General features: G+C 38.9%; 1 protein-coding gene across 5 annotated transcripts in view; it reads right to left on the bottom strand.

The window, feature by feature from the left end:
• Nucleotides 1-22,465, bottom strand: part of NCOR1 (nuclear receptor corepressor 1) — a 100,478-nt gene that overhangs the window by 67,524 nt on the left and 10,489 nt on the right. For all 5 annotated transcript variants that reach the window (XM_059717485.1, XM_059717488.1, XM_059717487.1 and 2 more), the window contains exons 2-6: nt 10,923-11,102; nt 7,707-7,837; nt 5,528-5,723; nt 3,843-4,025; nt 2,279-2,392 (exon numbers count right to left, since the gene is read on the bottom strand). In XM_059717485.1, coding sequence (XP_059573468.1) covers nt 2,279-2,392; nt 3,843-4,025; nt 5,528-5,723; nt 7,707-7,837; nt 10,923-11,030 — 732 coding nt within the window. In that variant the 5' untranslated portion in view covers nt 11,031-11,102. The remainder of the gene's footprint in view (nt 1-2,278; nt 2,393-3,842; nt 4,026-5,527; nt 5,724-7,706; nt 7,838-10,922; nt 11,103-22,465) is intronic.

The following is a 22,465-nucleotide window of genomic DNA, read 5'->3' on the forward strand; positions in this document are numbered from 1 at the left end:
CAAAAACCAAAGGAAAGAAAGGCAGATGCAAGACAGACTTTGTCCTACCAGCGCTTACAACGGAACAGCCACTACAAAACGTTCACTTATAATATTACATGAAGCTATAAAAACATGAAGCTGAATTAGACTCTGTTATCTCTATCCATCCTTCCAAAGACTTGCTTTGGTAGACAGACTAAGACTATCCAATACATTAATTTTAAGCCATGTCCTCCCTATAAGTACGTCTACATGAGGTCCCAAGGGGCAAACATGCCAGCAAGCGCACACAAAGCAAGAAAGTGATTATTTTTAGAAAGAATGTTCTGCTAAACTTTACTACTTTTCTACATGTTACTCTAAACCTAGAAAACTGACAAACATTTTGGAACCCACAGCTGTGGAAAGTAATTATATATCAGGCAAATGTTATAGTATTACTCTGGTAAAAATGGTTTACGTGGTTTGAAAACACATTTTGGGACTAAACTTTACCCCTGTTATTTCAGCTAAATTTTATCAAACTGGAGTTGAGCATTAAAAAAAAAAAAAAAAAAAAGCCCCAAGATCTGTTCCAACATAGCTTCCAATTTCTAACCAAGGTAGTGAAAGAAAACTACTTTCTTGCACAACTGTAGCAAAAGTAATACCCAAACAAAGATTATGTACACAGTCACAACATTTGTTTAGCAAGTGTTGTAGAAATAAATTCACAGTATCTGAACTCTGGAGAACACAACTATTTGTATTGGGCATCAATATTCTTAGCTTTGCAGAAGCCATAAAATAAACACAGTCCCTGCCTTGCAAAGTTGGCCAAGTCTCAGCAATTTTAAACCAATCACAATCAAACTCTTTTTCGGAAAACAAAGAGCATAAACGTGAAACAAGATTAAATTCTGATTATTTAAGTCACGGTTTCTTGCCTGCTGATCACCCTGTGTTTATATTGGTTTTTGTTGTTTTTTTAAACAAAACAGGAAGAGGTACCTAGAAATAAGCAGGAAGCAATAAGAGGTACCTTTCTGCATCAAAGTGTAAATCAGTGCTATTCGTAGAAAAAATTAATGAAGATTAACTTTCTTCTAGAAGTCAGAAGTCCACTTGACACTGCTAAATTCATAATGTCCTAACTAACAAATAATGGAGAAACAAAGTTGAGCAAATCTCAGTAATTTTAAACCTAGTTCAGTAATGCTTCATTTTTGGCATTTTCTCCATGGGAGACAGCTTTGTAACCCGAGGAGCAAGTCAGGCAAAAGAAGACACAGCAAAGGTGACTGACTAACTGCTCAAACATGATGTTACACTCTCAACCATACGTCAAAACGGCTCTCCCTGTCTGCTGACTGACACAGAAGACAGAGTGGTCCAAAGCAAGTTCAGCATGTGGCCATCAGTGGCCAAAATGAATTTATTTAAAAATCTCTGGTTGATAACCAGAACAGCCAATTAACTTATTCGTTACATGTATTCAGAGTCATTAATTTTTGTGCATGCTGCTTCATGGGACTGCTTCATGGGACTTCATGGGGCTTTGAGGAAATGTCAAGCACTATTGACCACATTAATTATTTACCCAAATAACTACCCCAAGCAAGAAGAAACCTTCAGGCACCCCACTCCCCACATAGTCAATTAACCACAGAACTGCGGTAGGGTGAAAATGGATTCTGAGATGTCCAGGAAGTTTGGGGTGCAGGGAACCACACCTGGTACAAAAAGGGCATTTCTCAACTACTGTACCTTATTAGCCACTTACACAACACAAGTATCTCTTGAAGTTGGCCCAAATATTTCATTCTTTCATTCATCTACTCTCCCAAACCATGAGGTGTCAGAACTCAGATTTTATATAAAAAGCATAAAAACCACATGACACACCCAGATTTACTCACCTACAAATGTAAATGAGAAACTAATCACAAATCCTGGTAAACAGAGGGAATTCAGATCAAATTCCCCGAGGCACTAAAACCATATCAAAGCACAAATCTGGTGAAGAGGGGGAGGAGTCGAAGACTCATTTTCATACACTATTTTCTAGACACCTTCTGGGTTTAAAACATTTGGAGATCAGGAAAGAAAATCTCATGCAAACAATAACTTCTTTTTTAATGACAAAGTACTTTGACTGAAAAAAATTATCAAAATGCCCAATGATAGAAGTGAAAAGACTGTACATATTTACAAAGCTGAACTGTGATATAATGAATTTTGGCATAATGGATAAGATGCATAATCATGCTCAGTCAATCAACCTAAAATAAATAAATACACGGAATAAAAAGCTTACCCGATTTTCATCGTAAATAATTTGGACAATACTGCGGTGTTTCTGTTCCACTGGAGGAGGGGAGACAGGCCTCTCTGGCTCTGGAGGCTTAGCAGCTTCTTCTTCAAGTTGTTGCTAAGAGACGAGAGAAAGAAAATCAGCCATCCGCACCACGTTACCCTAACCAGTAATTAGTCACCAGAGATAAAATATGCATGTGATCAACAGTTTGATGTGCTTGTCATTTCACTATTTAACTTGCAAGGTATGACAGAACAGGGTTTAATGCCAAAGTGAGACTTTTAAAACTGTGTGCACACTAATATTAGTGAAGTCACTCTTTCTAAGTCTGAACTGTCAAACAACCAACTCTGATTCAAATGACCGATATTTAAACTTTCAACCAAAAATACTTAAGTTACACAAAATTTTGCAAACTTTCTTGCAGCACAACAATCCCCAAATATGGTAAATCCAAGAATACGCTAGAATAAATTATTTTAAATTCTGGTTGCCACCATCTTTGCTATCTTCTTAAGAGTTACTGTCATCCTAAAATTCCACAGAAATATACCCACTCTAAAATGACACTTCATGGCAAAAATAAAACACAGAGAGATTTAAAGGGAATCAACCAGCCAGATACTTGGTGCTTTTATTTTTCACAGGAACTACACTTGTGTGCGCCTTTCATCCCAAAGTATTTCTATGTATTCAAACCAATGGCAACTTCATTTTTATGCTTTAATAGCCTTCCCTTGTGCAGGCCAGAAATACAACATAAAAGAATAAAATACATTTCAAGGTATGACGTATCATGTTGTAGGATTACATGAAAAAAATCAGCTTTTAAAACTTCACAAAATACCACATGAAACATGTTCGCATACCAAGTTGGATTGAGTCTAAAGTTTAAGCTTACTGAAATTCAGAGGTCTCACACACTTTTTCAGTAAGGAGTTTGCTAGTAGTCTTATTATTATTTGAATATTCACAAAAAGCTGTGACACCACAGTACTCATTCATTTTGTACACAAGAAAGGGAGAAAGTGGCCAAAAAGTAAGATGGCCAGTAACATGCTCTTTCGTTGATCTAATTCAGGTTGTTTTCCAGCTCATTAAAGTGCAAGGCTGATTAATTCTTGCAGGACCATGAGACAAAATTGGATTTGAAAACTTACTCACCCACTCTGTTGCTACCAGTCAAGACAACTTTAAAGCAAAGTGATTAATGGAAAGCTGACTTTGATAAACTATAGTACACCACTAGAGTTGCGGGGGGGGGACTGGGGAAGAAACAGTGGTAACAGGAGCTGGAGATTCAAATCCTACTGAAATTCTTCCATTTCAGTAATTTATTCTTAACATTTCAGGATAATTTTTACCAGGACTTTGTAAAGAGGGTAGCATTTATGAACCAGAATATTACACTCAATCCATTTAGAGGTTTTAACAGACCATAAGTTTAGCCTATACATTTTAAAAAAGGTGTTTGGTTCATTTACTTTGTATCTTATTTTAATGTTGCCCTTTGCCAACAAAGAAAGAAACAGTAATTGTAATTGGTATATAGGTGCTTGCTTACTTGCTTCTTCTTCAGTTTAAGGATCTGCTGTTCCACCTTTGCAATTTCTCGATCTACACGATCCATGCTCTGTATAAGCTCTTCCTTCGACAGTTTTGAAGGTGAAGCATTCTGGTCCTCTCCACATGGCTGACCAGGGATGGGAGAGGATGGCCCTTCATGCTTGCCTCCAAAAGCTGGTTCCTAAAATAAAATAATTGATAAAAAGTCAGCTGCATGGATTTATCTTCACACGTGGTAGTATGCTGCTAAAGTATTGGTAGTTCTCAAACTGTAAATGAACCAGATCTTTCAACTGTATATAGTATTGTCTTGTACATCACTAGCACTGTGATAGTTCTAAACAAATGCCTACGGTTCTGACAATATTCCATTCTGGGTATCTTTACTTGATGGTCAGCTAGCAAATGAGAAACTGAAAAAGTATACCCAAATTATTAAACAGTAATAGTTGCCTTGAATTTCACACAACCCTGAATTAATAGGAAAAGATCAGGAAGTTACCCTGTTAAAATACATCCTAAAAATGTAGCCACTGTTTACATTTCAGCAAAAATATGTTAGGGCCTATCTTCAATTTTGCATGCACTGAACATTTGAGTAAACCTTTGAAGTGAAATATGATGAAACCCTGAATGTAGCCATGACTAATTTGGAAAATGCATCCCTCATTCAAGCCAGTCTCAATGAAACAAATTATGTGCTTTAGTTCTATTTTCCTTCAAGGTACTTTGAATTGCATACAACTGAGAAGGTGCATGTCAGTATAATACTTAGATAAAAGTCATTCACATTTAAGTGAAAACATTACACTGCGTGCATCTGCTTGATTCTTCCAATCCCCCTTTGATCTTATCTTTACAATGCAGCAGAGCAAGTTATTAAGAAATCACATACTGACATGATTTCCTAACTTTAGTTCACACATATAAACTGTACAAAGATTATGAAAAGCAGAATAAATATGGCAATATAAAAATCTACTCATTTTAAAAATCTGGTGCCTTTTAGCTGTTGAAACCATACGTACAGAGGCACCACAAATAATGCCTTGATTTTTTTAGATGATAAGCACCTGGCACATTCCATTAAACAAACTGGGAGCTCAGCTCATTCAGAAATCATGTGCATACATGCATTTTGAAGGTTTGTTGAGAAAAATTTAAAAGAAACTGCTTGAAAGCTTGGAGTATAATTCTGGCATGTACAAAGTTCTCTGCACTCCCATTTAAATGAGTGGAAATATGGGTACTCAGGGTCTTCCAGGTGAGGTCTGAGTGGCTTTCTCAGTCAAGACCCAGTGGTAGAAAACAGTAAAAAATCTAAACCATGGTTCTTGAAAACTTAAGACTGGTTTAAGTTACATGTTCTACAATTCTGTACTAGAAACAATGAACCTGCAAACATACTATGCAACTGAACAAAATGCCTTTTCTCATCTTCAAAACACATGACTAACAATAGTTCTACTCTTAACTTGCAAGCTGTGTGTGTTAACACAACCAGGTACCACACAGTGAACAGTCAATGTGCCAAATGTTGATTACAAACTGTTCACCTTCTTGACAACTCAATTTGAATACTATTTTATTCACTATAGTAATCTCTGAAATAAAAATGACCATCCAATTGAATTTTTAAGCTGTTAGCCCATGCCTTCACTATGACAATAAAAATCATCTTACCTTCTTAATATCTGAAGAGCGCAATCCCTCCTGCAAAGGATGTACTAAAGGTAGGACAGCAGCAGTATTGACACGCTGAAAATGGGAATCAGAAACTTGTTCAAGACGTGGACGCTTAGTGTCCAAAGAATCATGATCTGTCTGTGATGGACCTGGATGAAACTGCTGCTCATATCCAGTTCTCCTTTCTTGAGGCCTAAAATATGGAAGATTTTTTAAATGCACTTACTATCCAAGAGAACCCTATTTGGTGCTCAGTTTAATTCATCACCCTTTACTAAATCACTTAATATTTCAAAGCTTAAATGGTGAGGAGACAAAAATTTTAAATGTGTAATTCTAGAGCATAAGCTTTTATTATATAAAATAAAATATACCTATACGCCTGAGAGCATAAGGCTTTTTACTTAAAGAACTAACCATAACCAAGTTCGTTTCAACCTACAAAAGGACAATTTAAAATAGATTCCCATCACACCAAAGTAGTAACAGAAGTTTATACCACTGCTAAAAGTGTGTTTAAAAGAAAGGTTTGGTGCAAAGCAGAACAAAATTCAGACTGGTTAGTTTAGTATTGCATTGCATAAGAATGATGGAAAGGCACAGCACTTCAATGAGTTCATTTTTACCTGTTGAAAAAGTTTCAAATATAGATAAAAGCAAACAAAGATTACTTGGCAACTTGTTTCATCACTCCCTCTCTAATTCAGCTGTGACAAACACTCTAGCATTTCTGCTATGAGTTGAAAGTTATTTGGAAATGACTCCTGTTCATTTTCTGAAGTAAAAGAGCAGCTTCATTAGATTTCTTTGCACCAGGTCTCAAAAAAGGTCTCTCTCACGCTTTATCACCTATTCAGGGTATTTTACAGAAGAGATGACAGTTCCTGTACTTTGCCAAGACTAAAAAATGAGCTTTGCACAATTTCAGAGCAGTATTTGTACTTCTGTTACCTGATATAGGGTTTTCAAAAGGCCTTACAGCCACTCTTTTTTTGGGTAACATTAACTGAATCCAACTGACATCTTCAGGAAGATGAAACATGAAGACAACAGGTTAATCCTGTACCCACGATTATGCACTTATTTATGGGAATACTCTAACTAGCAGCCAGAGAAGTATTTACACAGTATTTATCACCAGAATAATGATGAGCAGTGGCTCCCTCACTACACTGGGACCAGAATGAGCAATCAGGTATGGACTGGATTTGAAGTTTAGCATATAACCAAAACAGAAAAGCAGTTTTTAGCTTACTGCAAGGAGTAGCATATGCATAAATCTGTACATCAGAATGTAATTATACCTGTGAGTGAACAAAAAATTAAATTATACCAACTTCTCTGACTTGGCAAGACAAATTCATGGCAACAACAAGCTATAATTCTCAACTCTACTTGTCCACAGTTAAATCAGTGAAACCAAAAGAACCCATATCTACTTATATGCAGGCAGAACTGGCATAAAAAAAAAACCTGGTAAAATTGTTCCAAAAGCAACCAATTCCAAATGGACTGTAAAGTGACTTCCAAGAAAACCAAATGACAAATCCCTTTTATTCTCCCCACCCCCCATCCCATCACACAGACAATGCAATTAGCTTGCATTCTTGCACCACACTTTGATGCTTCTTTCCTTTACAGAAAAATACTTGGTTACATATTCAGGTTTATGAATTTTATTCCAGAAGAATCTAAGAAATGTAAAAACCAATATTGAAACAATGGTGATTCTTAAGTGTTGCTGCATAAGCCTCCTCACCCGTGTAGCTCAGGGAAACAAAAACTTGCACACTTTTGCCTAGAATATTATTATAATACTAGTTTGTAATATCCCCTTGGGTTCTCAGTTGCTTGCTGAGAAAGCATTGTTGAGGGAGGTACAGGGAAAGTGAAGCACAACCATCATTTCCTGTCTGTGAAAGATACATCTTATTTAAGCCATGGGGCTTGAGAATTATGCCACTCGTTTAAATGAAGTAGGCCTACCAGGATGTCAAACAGCATAGCAGATCAACACCTAATTAATGGAGAACACTGAGCATAAGGCCAAGTTCTCAAGCAAAAGTTGTTGAAACTTTTTAGTTATAAATACACAATTTATACAAAAGTCTCATTTAAAAGGTGTCGCTACCGATACCTTTTATCTTTAAACATTTTAAAGACAGGATGCCCTCACCTGTCAGAGCCTGGGTGAAATTCTGAAAGCAAGGAAGGCCGTCGCCGAAGCTGCTGCTGCTGCTGTTGCAAAAGCTGAGTTGCCTGACTGACTTCCAGATGAGAAGAACGATAATCAGGAACTGCAAACTCCTATACAAAAAAATAATTCTGACACTTCAGCAAGAATGAACGTTCAAAGACATCAAAGACTGAACCAAGAATGCTAAAAAGTGCTAAAGGAATCATGGTTTCTGAATTATTCTTAAAAAACAAACATGAGATTATCATAGCCTTGCTACAAACTAACAGCTAGAGTCTTAAAATGGCAGTTTTTCCATTTACCCAAGTAATAGGTTGTTGAAGATTCGCTGCAAAAATTGTTCCTACAGTAGTTATAGAAATTCAAAGCTATTTGGGGCATGCCTCCACATCTGACAAGGCACTGCCTAGAGAAAGGGAGGGAAGGGGTCTGTTTGAAGCAGAGGCACAACAGAAGGGAAACAAAATTTGTGTCTCCACTCTGTGTGAAGGTCTGTACTCCAGACATGTCTGGGGGGAAAAAACAGATTGTATCTATATGTTGGCAGGAAAACACAGGTACTAAATTGCACTACTTTGAGGCTCAGGGCTTGACATACTCTGTCATGGACCAGGGCCAAAAAAGCATTGTTAACCAAAGTCTGACACAGATTTAAGATCAGAGATTACAAGAACTAAAAGCTCTGTGCCACCTGAAAGCCTGAGATCCCAGCTTCCAAATGGTATGACATGAGTCCCTGGCGCCAGTAGTTCAAGAAATTAGTTGCTAGAAATACACAGGAAACAACTGCAAAGGTGCTAAACTGACAGTACAATACATGCATTCTCCAGAAGAATAAAACTTTTCCAAATATGACTGGATATAACGAGAAGGAAAAATACTATCATCTTATACTATAGCATAAATACAGGATGCTCTTCAAACTAGCATCAGCACCGATGGGCACATGGCATTAAACTGCCCAGTTACCAAACCGCTTCCCTCTTTCTGTACATCCTCTGACAAAGGGGGGCTCCAAAGGCATTATATAAAAGAAAAAACAAGAAAGAAAAAAGATAACCATGTAATTCTTTACATCTCAGCAAGCTTATACATTTGCTTAATGTCCAATATATCACTAGACGTTCCTAGCCAGCACAACAGCATGAGATACACAATAAACCACCCATCAGAACCGATAGCACATATATGTGTGGGGGGGGGGGGGGGGGATTTGCCTCAAGACTTCCTACAGTAGCATCTCTAAGACTACATCTACGAGATAAACTTACGGGCCCTAATGGTGATGACCTTGAATGCACTGCACCGGGCAGATTGCCTCCTCCTAAACCTGAAACAGTATACACACTGCCTCTGTGCAGCAATAGGGCAGACTGATGACAGTGCCAATAAGCCCACTGGGGCTACTTCTGGTCTACGGGACAGTCCACCCAAAAGAACTCAAATGTGCTCAAGGATACTGCCACTACAGACAGTAGGTTTATCTTACAGATTAAGCTTATGCTGTGCAGAACAGGATGAGAGAATCCTTGACCCAAAGTTTATAACCTAAGAAGGAAGGGCCTAAAACAGTAAACCATACAATAACGTATTTATTTTAATTTATAGATTGTTATCCAATTCTTCAAGAAAATATGGAAGCAGAACTAATGCTTGACAGGCTAAACCACTTCTAACAAGTCAAGAAAGAGGACATTAGCCACAGGATGTATCCTCCTCACCACTGGTAACCTAAAAAGCCTAATAGGACGGACCTCAATTGTTCTTGAGTTCCTTTGCAGTGCTACAATGGCCAGGCGAGCCAAAGCTACCTCAACGCAGCAGCCAAGCGTTTTGCTAAACCAGGGGAATTCTAAGCTGGCAATCCTGCACAGTTCACCTTGCACTGGGGAAGCTCCAGGGCAGAGCAGAAGCTTAACAGTGATAAGTAAGGATAGGACCAAAATGAAATCCTTTCGGGTGATCTGTGCCAGCAAATCAAGTCAATGAACAGCAGCTTTGGTTACTGCTTACAAGAGTCAAAGCTCTCTTTGATGGCCAGCCTGATCCCTGCCACCCTGACATGATAGGTGGTGAAGATGTACTGTAAACCCGTTTTCCCCTTGCTCACAAGTGCACTAAAGCCACACTGGGTTCTTCACAGGAGGAGCTAGGCAATGATAAACTCTCTTGCATCCTGTCGAGAACACAACAGGACACACTCCTGCCATAACCTAGGCTAAGTTTTGGTGGCGCTTGTAAGCACTGTTCTGTCAGTATTTGACAATGCACACCATTCAGTGCCCTGGCTACATCTGGTCCAATGGTCAAACATTATTAGATGAAAGAACAAACAAAAGAAAAGAATTTGGAATACACAACCCATGATAAACTCATTCAAGTTAAGATGAAAACTCCTTGCCAAGAGAGAAAATTTATATTAGTTTCCCCACTGGAGCATGTGTTACTTATTCAAAAGGAAACATACAAATCTTCTTGACTGTCTTCCAAAAAAAGGCAAGCCAGCAAGCAGAAGATACACGCAGTTCCTAAAAATCAAACATTTTAAGCAAAAAAACTTTTAAACCAACTATTTATCCAACTAACTTTGGCAGCCACTTTGCTCAGTGGCCAAACATTTCCTCTATCACTCCAGGCTGGTTTACACATATTGATGCTTGAGCTTTACACTTTAAAAATAAAACTAGAGGAAGTGAGACTGAAGAGACTGTCCTATCTTGGAGAGGACTCTTTCATGTAAAATATATTATATTACTATTCCACACTTTCTAAGACAGACAAACTAGATACTGAAACTGATAAGATTCTTCTTTCTTGAAGGGATTTACAGAGACGAAAACAGGAAGTACTGCTTAACAGACACTAAGAACACTTTACTTAGGGTGCTTTAACATTTTTCACAGATTTGGTAGGCAACTATTAATAGACCACATGCCACTTTTTATTCAGAGTAGCAATGTTAGCTTTTGTGCCATGGCCAAATTCTAAAAGCAGACAGAGCATAATTATACATTTCCCCCATTAGTTTTAATTGGGTCCGATATTTTTAAATTGCATTGTTTTTCAAACATCCTTAACCTAGATTAAATTGGTAGAAACACACACCTGACAAATGGAATAACTGAGTTGATAACACGTAATGGAATAACTGAGTTACATGAGTTAATGGTTCACGTAATATCATCTGGTCCTTACCTGCTGATGTCGGGTGCTAGGGAAGGTGTACTGCACAGAGTGTGTAGGGTAACGACTCTGTTCTGTGCTGAATGCTCCTTGGTTAGGAGGATAGCCCGAACTTGACATTATCAGAGAAGAAGTCTTCACACAAAGCTGTGAGATCAAGAGCAGCAAGCAATCATGTTTCTAGGAAACGGCCTAAAGAAAAGAAAAAAAGATCACTGATAGGTAATAAAGTACCAGATGTACTCCCAATACATTATAGCCAGTTAGCTAAGCAAAACAACCATTACTAGTAAAAGGTTTTTCCCTATGTTTTATTTAATAGGTTGCTCTAGTTTGAAAAATGTTAGCTCGTCTTAAAATGGGCTCAAAACATAGGTGTCGGCAATGGCTACACACAGTTGGGAGGATTATGTCAGAACACATCATTTTACTATTTACCAAAGGCATTAGGAGAATTTTACTTTGAAAAAAAGTCACGTACATAGATGTTAGAGATGTTGTAACTATAACAGGGTCTACAGTCAGACACACAATTGCTGATAAATAGCCTTAGGATAAGGTGTTTGGAATTCAATTCGGCTTCTTCAAGAACTGTTCTAGGAGCTGTTCTCCATTTCCTTATTCAAGTGAGTCTTGACACCAACTTCCCTAAGCACAAAGGCATCCTTCTCAAAGACAAAAAACAGAAAAATCCCATGCAACTGGTAGTGTTGCATCTTTATGACGCTATACTGAGCCTTATACCAAGCAAGGAGACTAAAACATGGTTGTCCTAAACTAAATGCCCTAAACTAAAAGCAAGTTTCCAACATTCCTGTTTTGTCCGTTAAGCCAGAGTACTATGCAACGTACTGAACAATTAAGAATAAGCATGCAGCAAACACAGCCGTTGGTTTCATGCCAGGCCAGTATTGTCAAGCTGGGCCCAGAAGCCCCAACAGTAGAAAACGCTTTTTTATTTCTTTGGCTAGTCCCTTGTTCACTGCAGCGCTAGTTAAATCAGCTGAAGTGTACGTTTCTGTAAATGAAGTATAATGTACAAGACTATATCAATGGCTACAATACAAATATTTAACATAGCAGAAAAAGTTAAATGATGTGTAATTAAACACCCTACATAAATGGACACACATGAGGTTACTTTCAGAGACAGCTTTCAACATTTCTTATCTATATATCTTGACATGCAGATATCTACTAACAAACATACTCAGTTGAATTCAAGGACACTTTCCAGTCAACTTGGCCTGAAGTTTGGGTTTTGGAAATAAAACGCTCTAAAACAAATGCAACAACTCTTGTCAAAAATAAAACACAAAAAATTAGGGGTTTTGTATTTTAACATATTAAAAAAATTAAAATCAGTAGCAGTTTTGGCAACAGGAAGGCTGCACCACTCTTTGCAATTCACTAGGTAATGTGACAGCATGAAAGTAAAACTGCCAGTCAAGGAGAACTCAAGAGTCTCTGTTCAGTGTGCCAGCTGAGTGAACAAGTGTGAAACTACAAATAGTGGAGAAGATGGGAATTCTGAAAGCTATCGATAATATTAGTAAGTTAACTAACACATTTTTAACAAGTTATTCCTTGTTTTAAGGCAGGAGAAGAGAAAACCGGAAATGAGCAGAAAAGTAGGTGCGAAAAATTTCAGACAGTTTGAGTGTATAATGCTTGAGCAACGATGTGCAGAGATGTGGGGGTGGTGACAGGTGGAATCTGCACCTCTGGGTGAGAGTGGTAGAGATGCAGGGGAGAAAAAAGAGCAGCGAATATCCTCCTCAGCTAATTAGAATATTGTACCACCAGCAACTAAAACTACTAAAAACATCTGTGAAAAGCTGTTTTCTTTCCTTGAAGAAATGTAACTCCCCAAAATTAAACAAGCTGCTTATTCTTGAAAATAGCAAAAAATGAAAGGAAGAGAAACTGTCATAGAAAAAAAAAAGGGGAGGGGGATAGAAAACTATCAAAGGGAATCAAGGTCTCTGGGAGATAGGACACGGGGAAGAAGAAATAAGGATGTATAAATAGATTTTGGGAGAGGTTGGGAACGTTAATAAGAGTGATTTCAAGGAGTACAAGGAGCAGAAGCCATACTAAAGGAAGTTTAGGATGGAACTGGATTAGGGTGATATTGGTGAGGAGGTCAGTGTTTAAAAGGGACTGAGCTTGCTAGTAAGAAAAGGGTGGAAACGGGTAAGAGTCTGAATTGAGAAGAACCAAAAGGTATAGAGGTAGAACTAGGGAAGTTATATATGAATGGTATGGGGGTGGTGGAGGAGAGGGGAAGTGATCAAGACAGGACCAGACTATATGCAGACAAACCAGAGAAGAAGCAGCAACAAAATAAAAATAGTGGCTGTGGACTGTGGCAAGAGAAGGTGCAGCTGGTTGGGGTAGGAATATCAAAGGGTTCTAACCGTGACGTCTCCCTTTCTTCCAGGAAAAAAAAGACAAAAAAACAACATCGTGGCCTGTCCCTTCTCTGCCTATCACTCTCTTCACCTTCCCTGCCACTATAACAGACTTTATTCTTCCCTTCTCCATCTTTTTCTGTCACTGGACAATATATCAATATCACCACCATGCTGGCTGTCGGGCCTACCTGGATGTCATCTTTGTATCCATCTTGTCTAGATAGTTACATTCAGTCCAGGCCTAGCCATGCAGATTCTTTTTGCACAGCATCTCCTGACTGTGTGAATGGTCAGGAAAGCCCATATTCTTCCACCATGATCCAAGTTTTTATCATCTCCCCTCTTGATTAATCAAACAGCTGATCACTTTGACATATCAACCTCTTCGAATGCCTCTACTGCTTCATATGTAGGTTCCTTGTCTCCACCCCGGAGGCCCTTCATAGTCTATTTTCTCACACACAGGTATGAGAGGTCAGCACCAACTGCTGAAGAGCCAGTGATGCCAACCAACATCAACCCCTTACTCAATTTACAGATAAGTGTTTTTATGCTTCCTCTCAGCCTGCCCCTTAGTCTTGGGAGGAGCTGCCCATAAACATCTGTAACATCTCATTATCCTCCTCCAAATCCCTGCACACAAGGCTCCTTTGCTGTGATTTGTCTAAGAAACATAGCAGTTTGGCCACTGGTGCTGACACCAGTGCCAAGTATGATGATCGGTATTGTCTCGCTGTTTCTCTACACTCCCCATCTGAATATACCCAGATATTGCCACTTGCCTCAGGTTGTTTTCTGTTTGCAACAGGGACTAATTTTGTTTTGGCAGTGGGGTCTATGGCTAGAGTTCCCATGGTACTATAAATAAAGGCTGAGAAGAAGGCTACGGAGTAAGAAAAGGGGTATGTTCTTCAGCCCTGTGCTTCGAGTGATTTAGGCAAGAAAATGATTCTGCAATCTCGTTCCAAAATAGACTGCGATATTTCTCCCTGCTTTGACAGCTCAAAATGGCTCATCAGATTTGGTTCAAGAAACCCCAAAATAGTTGATCTTTGTGCTGAAATCTGTCATTCCTGGGTAATTTCTGAGAAAGTTAAGAATAAGAGAGAACAGGATATTATGAGGCTACAATGTAACTGCTATTAAAGCCTGACCCTGCAAATGTGTATTCTCTTTGAACAACTCTTAATCGTTAGTTCTCAAAATGCTCCAGAGAGAATTATGTGTTATCCTCATTTTACAGGGGATGAACCAGTCACAGGAAGATTAAGTAGCACATCCAAGAGTATGCAGCCAGTCAGTGGCCGAGTCAGGAATAAAGCCTTCTAGATCACAATCCAGCACTCTATTCACCGGACTATCCTGTTTCCCCTGCTTACGTTCACTTCCATGAATAAGGACTATTTATATGAATTTTGGTCCTTAGCATGTTTTTGCAACTATGGACGGAAAGTGCCAAGTGTTGCCGCGTTTCACAGTACCATTCAGGCAGTTCTGAATTAGTCTCCCAACACTTGCTAATCAACCATACATCCTTTAAGGGTGTTGGTTGTAGCCATGTTAGTCTAAGGCAGGGGTTTTCAATCTTTTTTAAGAACTGTACCCCTTCTAGCGGCGGTGGCTGGATGTGAGCAAGGAGATGCTTGCACGTGGCGGCTGGACACGGAGTGGGGGGGGTGCTTGCATGCCGCTACCATCCGTCCTGCGGGCCGCTGACAAGCAGTGCATGACTGACCAGGTGCAAGGTCTGTCAGCAGGCCGTAGAGCCACACAGCGGCGGCACGCAATAGTGGGCAGCGGCACAGGGCAGTGGGTGGTGGCAGGTGTGTGAAAATACAAATGATTGGCAGGGAAGATCCAACGGGATAGGAGTTAATAGGTGTGAGACAGGTTGGTGGGGGGAAAACGAACAAAAGAGGGGAATGTCAACAGGTGATAAAATGCACCTGGGAAAGTACAGGGAGGTTACCTGGGGTTACTGGATGGGGTTATAATGTGCCATAAATCCAAAGTCTACATTTAGTCCATGATTTTTTGTATCTAGTACCTTTATGAAGTGAAGTTCATGGCCTCAACTACAAAAGATGTTTTGCAAATTCCCTTTGAGGATTAGAACTGAGAGATTAGAGAGAGAGTGGTCATTTTGTGAGAAATGTGTGCTCACAGGTAACTGGTTATTCTGGTCTTTGATAGATTTTCGTTGTGCATTCATTCTGGTATGCAGTTGTTGTTTGGTTTCTCCTACATAGTTTCCATCTGGGAATTCAGTGCACTGGATGAGATATATTACATTTCAGGAGGTGCAGGTGTAAGATCCAGGAATGGTGACGGTTTTCTTGTGAGGTGCAGTTATTGTGGGAGTGGTGGAGCTGTGTTGGCAGGTTTTACATTTCTTGTCCCAGCACAGTCTAGATCCATTTGGTATGAGATCCAACCTGTCTCACACCTATTAACTCTTATCCCCTTGGATCTTCCCTGCCAAGCATTTGCATTTTCAGACCTGCATTTTGCATATTGGCTTAAGTTTGTATTCGGACCCTAAAGAGAAGACAAAGACCAGCAGACTCTTTCTATGCCTAAGGAAGGGTGCCTGTGCCCGAAAGCAAAGATGAACTTTTTAAATTATTCAGTTGGTCTAATAAAAGATACCACATTTACCCAAAGAACCTTGTCTGCATACATCCTTTGAATCATTTTCCTTGTTCTGTCATGGAGCAAACTGAGGGACAGAAATTAAAAGGGGTTTGGAAAACACCAAGATCATATCAAACTTTGTTTAATCACCAACTCCTGCTGAATTGGGTTATACTGTGATATTCCAGTACTCATTATGGTAAGTAGTACACTCCAGTTTAGTCAGTCTGTAATCTGCCCTGCCTTCTGACTGAAGTACACTCGCCATAAGCGGTACCCAGTACAGCTCCTTCCTAGAACGAGTGCCCTGATTTACCTTACCGGTCACTTCATCCTTAAAGCAAGCAGCCGTAAAACTGGAATTGTAAAAGGAGAGCAAGCTTTGTGACTTAAGTATTTTTTTTTAAATAGTTACATAACTGGCTTCATGTTTGATAGCCGTTTTTCTCTCAAAAGAGCAAACAACATAGGTCACATGATCATGTACTTTCAAGTTGTACCAAGAACAGTTAAAAGCCAATTCTGACACTATCATTTGTTTCCATTACTCTATAAAACCCATTTTTCCTCCACATATGATAATCAAGACAAATTAATTCAGTGCTTTATATTCCCAAACAACACAGAAAAAAGATTTTGCTTTTCTGGTTCATTATTCTTGGATATCTTTTCCCACCTTCAGCATATGCACCTCTCTCAAAAACATTTTCTGTGAAAAGCTGAAAAACTATTTTAGAAACCAAGTTAGGGATTTTCAAACAAAAGTCTTCTCTGGATAGAACAGCGAAATATTAGAAAGTGTTACTACAGTGACTGGAAAGATTTAATCTAGACTATTACAACTCAAAAGGCATCTTTTAATAAATTCATAACATGTAAATACCAGACCAGATTTAAGGGCCCACTTATTAAAACGGATCCATATCATCTGGTTTTGTATTCAATAGCACAGTTCTGCACCCACAGTCTTGAGAGGTCTAGTTAGGATCTTACCTGCGTGCTTACAGTAACACATGACTGCAATTTAATGTAGTAGAAGTTGCATGTGTAAATCTCTCTCTCTCATACTCACAGGTAGGATAACTGATAGGATGCCAAAACAGTGGAAATATATGCCAGAAACATCCCCTGGTAATGCTTCTGTATTGTCAGCTAATCATAGTTTAAGTATATTCAGCAACTAAAGTACAAATAGCACGTTAACGCTTCTGAAAAATGGGCAACATAAGAGGAAATAGAAACAACATCTGTTAAATCAACAGCCTTCTAAAAATAGCTAAATTGATCCAACCCTATCTAAAAATTAGCTTCCAAAACCAAGAAATATAATGCAGATGAAGAAACTAGAGTTTACGTTTAAACTAACTCTCAATAGTTACAAACCATTACTTAGTTACCAGTCTCTATCCTTTAATACATATTTTTTGCATAGTCATATATTTTTAATGGAACATATCAACCTTGCCGTCACCCATTTCCTGCCTCATTATCACTGGAGTCATAAAATTGCTGTTTTGTGAATAGTTATGAAGAATTTCAGTTAAACTACAGGTAGTCTGGGCGCTCACTGATCCATTTCAAATCCCCTTGCCTTATAACTAGGAACTTCCCTGCTACATATTACAGAATAGTGGGACTATTTAGCTACAGATCCCTTAACAAACATGGCCAAACAATTTCTGCTTCACTGTGACTTAGGAACTGCTCAGTAGATAGGTTCCTAAATACACGCTAAATTATTTTGCACTTCACCTGACAGAACTCTGAGAATCTCAAAATATTCATCTCATAGCACACAGAAAAAGATGGAACAGGTTAACTTCAGAAAGTGAAGGCAGTTAATCCCATTAAGATCCATAACAGGGGAACCAACCTGCAGAACAGGCCAAAAGTGGCATGGGCAGCTTTTGTTTGTGGCACACAGCAGACTGGGGAACGGGTTGGCGGCACAGCAGCAGATGGGGCAAAGAGCAGAAATCAGGACAGGAGTAGAAAGCACGGTAGCAGAGTGGGCAGGAGAAAGGGATCAGAGTGGCAGTCAGGGAGGATACAGGGCTTAATTTGTGGCACACCTGCCAAAAAGGTTGGCCCAAAATGATGTAGCATACGATGCATCCCAGTCATGCAGGGAAAATATAAAGGTAGTCCTTAAATGGCTAAAGATTGCTTTCATCCTTCACCTGTGCTGGGGCCATTTAATGCTAGGTCTCATTTCTCAGAGGTGGGCATTTGTGATGCTACTGTGACAAGTTAACAGAATGCCATTTGTCATTTTGTCTGAATTAAGCTATTGCTCCCTTGCTGTAAATCCAGACATTTATATCACCTTTTGTATTTTATGTGACAAAGCTGCTAAAAATATTCAGCTACCCGTGAGGACTTCAGTCTCACATAGGTTGGAACAACAATCTTCAAAGGGTTGGGAGAGCAATTGTTATGCTTACTTCTATTAAGAAACAAGTTAAAAGGGCATACCAAGCCCTATTAATACATGCTATAAACAATGTGTTGCCCCTTTCATTAGTCACATCTTAAGAATTGGGGCCCCACTGGGAATACTCTGTTGTCCAAGAACTAATAGGATGATGTTGGTTTTCTTTCTTTTCTTAACTTCAAAGACACTAAAATATTAAGTCCTGATCAATACAGTATTTATCAGACTTTTAGAATACTGTAATCACTGAAAATATATATTCCTGGGAAGAAGAATCATTCCTCCTCTAAAGAAGAGCTAGAGTTTTAGGCAAAATGTGTACAAACATTACAATGCACCTTGCTAGCAAAGATTTTTGACTTTGGGGCTTGAAATAAAATTATTTGGCAAGGGACAGAGGTAAGTGGATATGGAGACAGCAAATTTAAATCTATATTGAAGACAGCTTGAAAAACAACCATTTAAACTACTGAGAATTGTCAGTCCAATTCTCAAAAAAAAAAATAAAAAAATCACAGAATGGCAACTACTATATGTCATTCTTACTGTTAAAAGCTGAGTGTAGTACTTCACAATTGACTGCAATAGTTTGAGAGTAGTGCTTTTAAAATTACAAAGGATATTTGCATTTTTCTCTCAAAAAATAGGGAAATTATAGTTTGTGGCTAGGTGGGCAAGTTTTATTTAATCCTCCTCCTATACCATTTATTGCCTAGGTAGATACAGAATCAACTGGATCATTTTGGCTTCTGCAGATTTGACTAATACATATTTTCCCAAATACCCAACATGAATTAATACCATAAGCAACCTTTAAATTTCCAGTGACAACTCTATGCAATACTTCACTCTGAACTGCTGGAAAACATGAGCATATTGCAATGAAGTACCTAGAAGGCAGCAAGGTGTTTGTGCCCAAAAGCTTTGCAAAGGAGAATTTTTCCCAACTCTCTGAGTTGGTCTAATAAAAGATATCAGATTTACCCAAAGAGCCTCGTCTGTCTAGAAAGCAGCAAGACTCAAGTGTGCTCTTTTCCCCACTACATCTATTGATATTGTTCCTAAAAATGTAGGCCAAGCTCAATGTAAAGTTATTTGGTAGTTAAATTCTCTATACACTATAAACCAGCTTATTCCAAAACAGAACAGTTATTCCAGTCAATCACTCCACGGAGGCTAGACCTAAGGAAAATTATACATGAATGTTATTTACCAGCAACTCACTTGCATCCAAATTTCCCTCTTGGGCCAAAGGCAGGCTAGAGTTGCATTTTATAGATGAACTAAATCAGAAATGTATAAGCTTCCATAAGCAACAGTTTTCTTCATCTGAGACAAAGCTTTCCTCATCTTTTTGATCCAGTGTCACCATTTCAGTATCAAAAACAAATCTGACTAGAATTTTATAAAGGGCAATTCCAGTTTCAGTTTCTGTGCTAGAATATGTCACTCATTCAGCAATAGTGGTTTCTTGACAACAGAATGCAAGTGGTATGTAAGTCTGCCTTATCTGAAGCTGCTTGAAAACAATGTTTCTGTAACACAAGATGCATTTATTTGCTTAAATTATGCTACACCAATCCTTAGCTCTAAGCACTGTATAATAAATTAAATATGTAACTAAGTCTATATTGTAAACACCTCTATATCCACCCTCTTATGCTCTTACTCCTTCACTAGTTTATAAGGCTTTATCTAAGAGGAAAAAAAGGGCAGGAAAACAAAATAAACATTTCCAATCTACCACGAGGGTCATAAGATTAAGGTTCTGATGAATCAAGAACTGGCAAGTATCAAGCAAATGATTACACAGATGGCCTCAGCACTGAACCAATCAAACAACTGTCTCTAAAAAAACAAAACAAAAAACCACGCATGCACAAAAAGCCACAGTTGCTTTCTTCCTAAGGCAAAAGTAATTGGAAGCAGAACGAGACAATATAATAAGCACCCATTTGAGTAGAGCAGAAGGAAAATGCATGGGGTAGGATGACTTTTACAACTCAACACTGATCCTGTAGAGCATTTTAAACATATTTTTAAATGCCCCTGCAGCCCATCCACCATGCAGCTACTGGGAGCAGCAGAAAACAGGGGTCTGAAGCAGGAAATTTCCTTACAGTAACATTAGAAACATGCATACTTATCAGGGATTGGGGAGAACATTTTATAAACCATTTGAATCACACTGTTATAGCAAATCCAATCAAATTCAAATGCATGTTCGAGTACCATGGCTTATCAGGAAGCAAGTGTTAATGAACCTCCAAAAGTTCCTGTATTTTGCCAAGGAGCTGCAATGTGGAGAACATAACACAGTCAAGAATGAGATAAGCAAACTACAAAACCTTTACTCTTAACTGCAGGTTTTGTACGGAAAGATAGAGCTATATTATACACATGCTGGATGTTTAAAAATTCTGCTTGAATCCACATAGGAAGTTACTTTATGTACTACTCAAAAGCTCAGATTTTTTCTTAAACCACAAAATTTAGCTGATGTCCTCATTACAATGAAGCAGGCTGTTAAAACTCTTAGGGAATACGCTGCCCCCAATCCACTGAGCGCAGCAGGACTTGTGCTCACAAAGCGAGCACAAGCATACTCTGCTTCTCTCCCAGTGATCTTGAATGTATTCACAGTAACAGCATCTCTCATTTCCTGACTCTCTCCTGAGTCCTAACATTTTCTTAGATAAAATAAGGATTCTCATTCCCCTCTTTCTGTAATGAAGGCTTTCTTCACGTGGGTGACTTTGCATAGCCGCATACTGCCCTCCAGCAGCAGACTGCATGAAAGGGGCATCAAACAAGGCCCAAGGGTCACATCCAGACTTCTGGTCATTTGTGGACGGGGCCAATAGGGAGTGGGACCTGCCACAGAATCTGTGGCTATGGGGCCCATCAGCAATAGACGGGCAAGCACAGTCGGTGGCAATGCAGCCCCATTAGCCCTGCGGCTACTTATCCCATGACTGCTGGGTCTGTGGCTTTGTGGCCTGCCGCCATTCATCCTGGGGCCACTTGGCTCATGGCTGTTTCACCTTCTGCCTCCACCACTTCTACCACCATCACTGCTTGTGCCTCCTCTGCTGCCACTTGCCCTGTCACTGGCCCCACTGCTGTCTAGATCAGTCCCACAAGGAGTCCCATGGTCTGGATCTGGCTCAGGACATGGGTGAGTTTGACACCTGCGCTTTACAAGAGGGACAAGTCTTGCAAACAATGCATTTGCATCAATGCTAGTAACATGGAGAACCTTGCTGAAATATTTCAATCGCAGGGTGCTCTTTTACTACAATCTCTAAGAGAACAACCTTTCAAAAAATGATTTCCAAAGCCAAAGATCACCTAGTAATAGCCTGTTAAGAGCTTTAGAGGTTACATGTGCATTTCATGGCGTGGCAGCATCGCTTTATTTCTAAATGCCCATCAGACACGTAAATTACAGATTAGGATCTCCAATATCTGAGTCACATTCTATGCGATATGAAAAGGAAGCGCTAAAGTCTTTAGTTTAGCCAATGGCATGAAAGATAGGAGTCAAAGAGCATTATAGCAGTCAAAACAAGATGTCATTTGTGACCCATTATCACCAAATATGGAATGCTGACAATTTTTTCAGCTGCTTTAAGGCTGAAAAAAGACCATATCTAAAATACAGCATTCTAACATATAAATAAATAGTTTCAATGATCAAACTGCCCAACTATTTAAAAAAAACACACTCTAATATACTTCTGAATTATTTAATAAATACTGTTTCAATGTAAGTTATTTAAAATGCAGTTCAGAACAGATTTTTATTGCAATTCCAAAACATTGAGTCCTTGCTGCAGGTTGTACAATTCAGGATTTTTAAGTTATGTTTGAAACAGACACAAGTCATAGTTCCTTAACAGCAATGATATAAATTAATACCAAATTCATGCTCTACCAAAAAAGTTATCAGGGAAGTACAGTATACAGATGTTTTTAATCAAGCAAAATTCTATTCTAATCTCAGAGCTGTAATTTAGGATCTTATATAAAATAGCTCATATGCATAGAAGTGTGATGTCCAGGTTAGC

The sequence above is a fragment of the Alligator mississippiensis genome, chromosome 14 (genome assembly GCF_030867095.1).
Source record: "Alligator mississippiensis isolate rAllMis1 chromosome 14, rAllMis1, whole genome shotgun sequence".
Classification (NCBI taxonomy): Eukaryota; Metazoa; Chordata; order Crocodylia; family Alligatoridae; genus Alligator; species Alligator mississippiensis.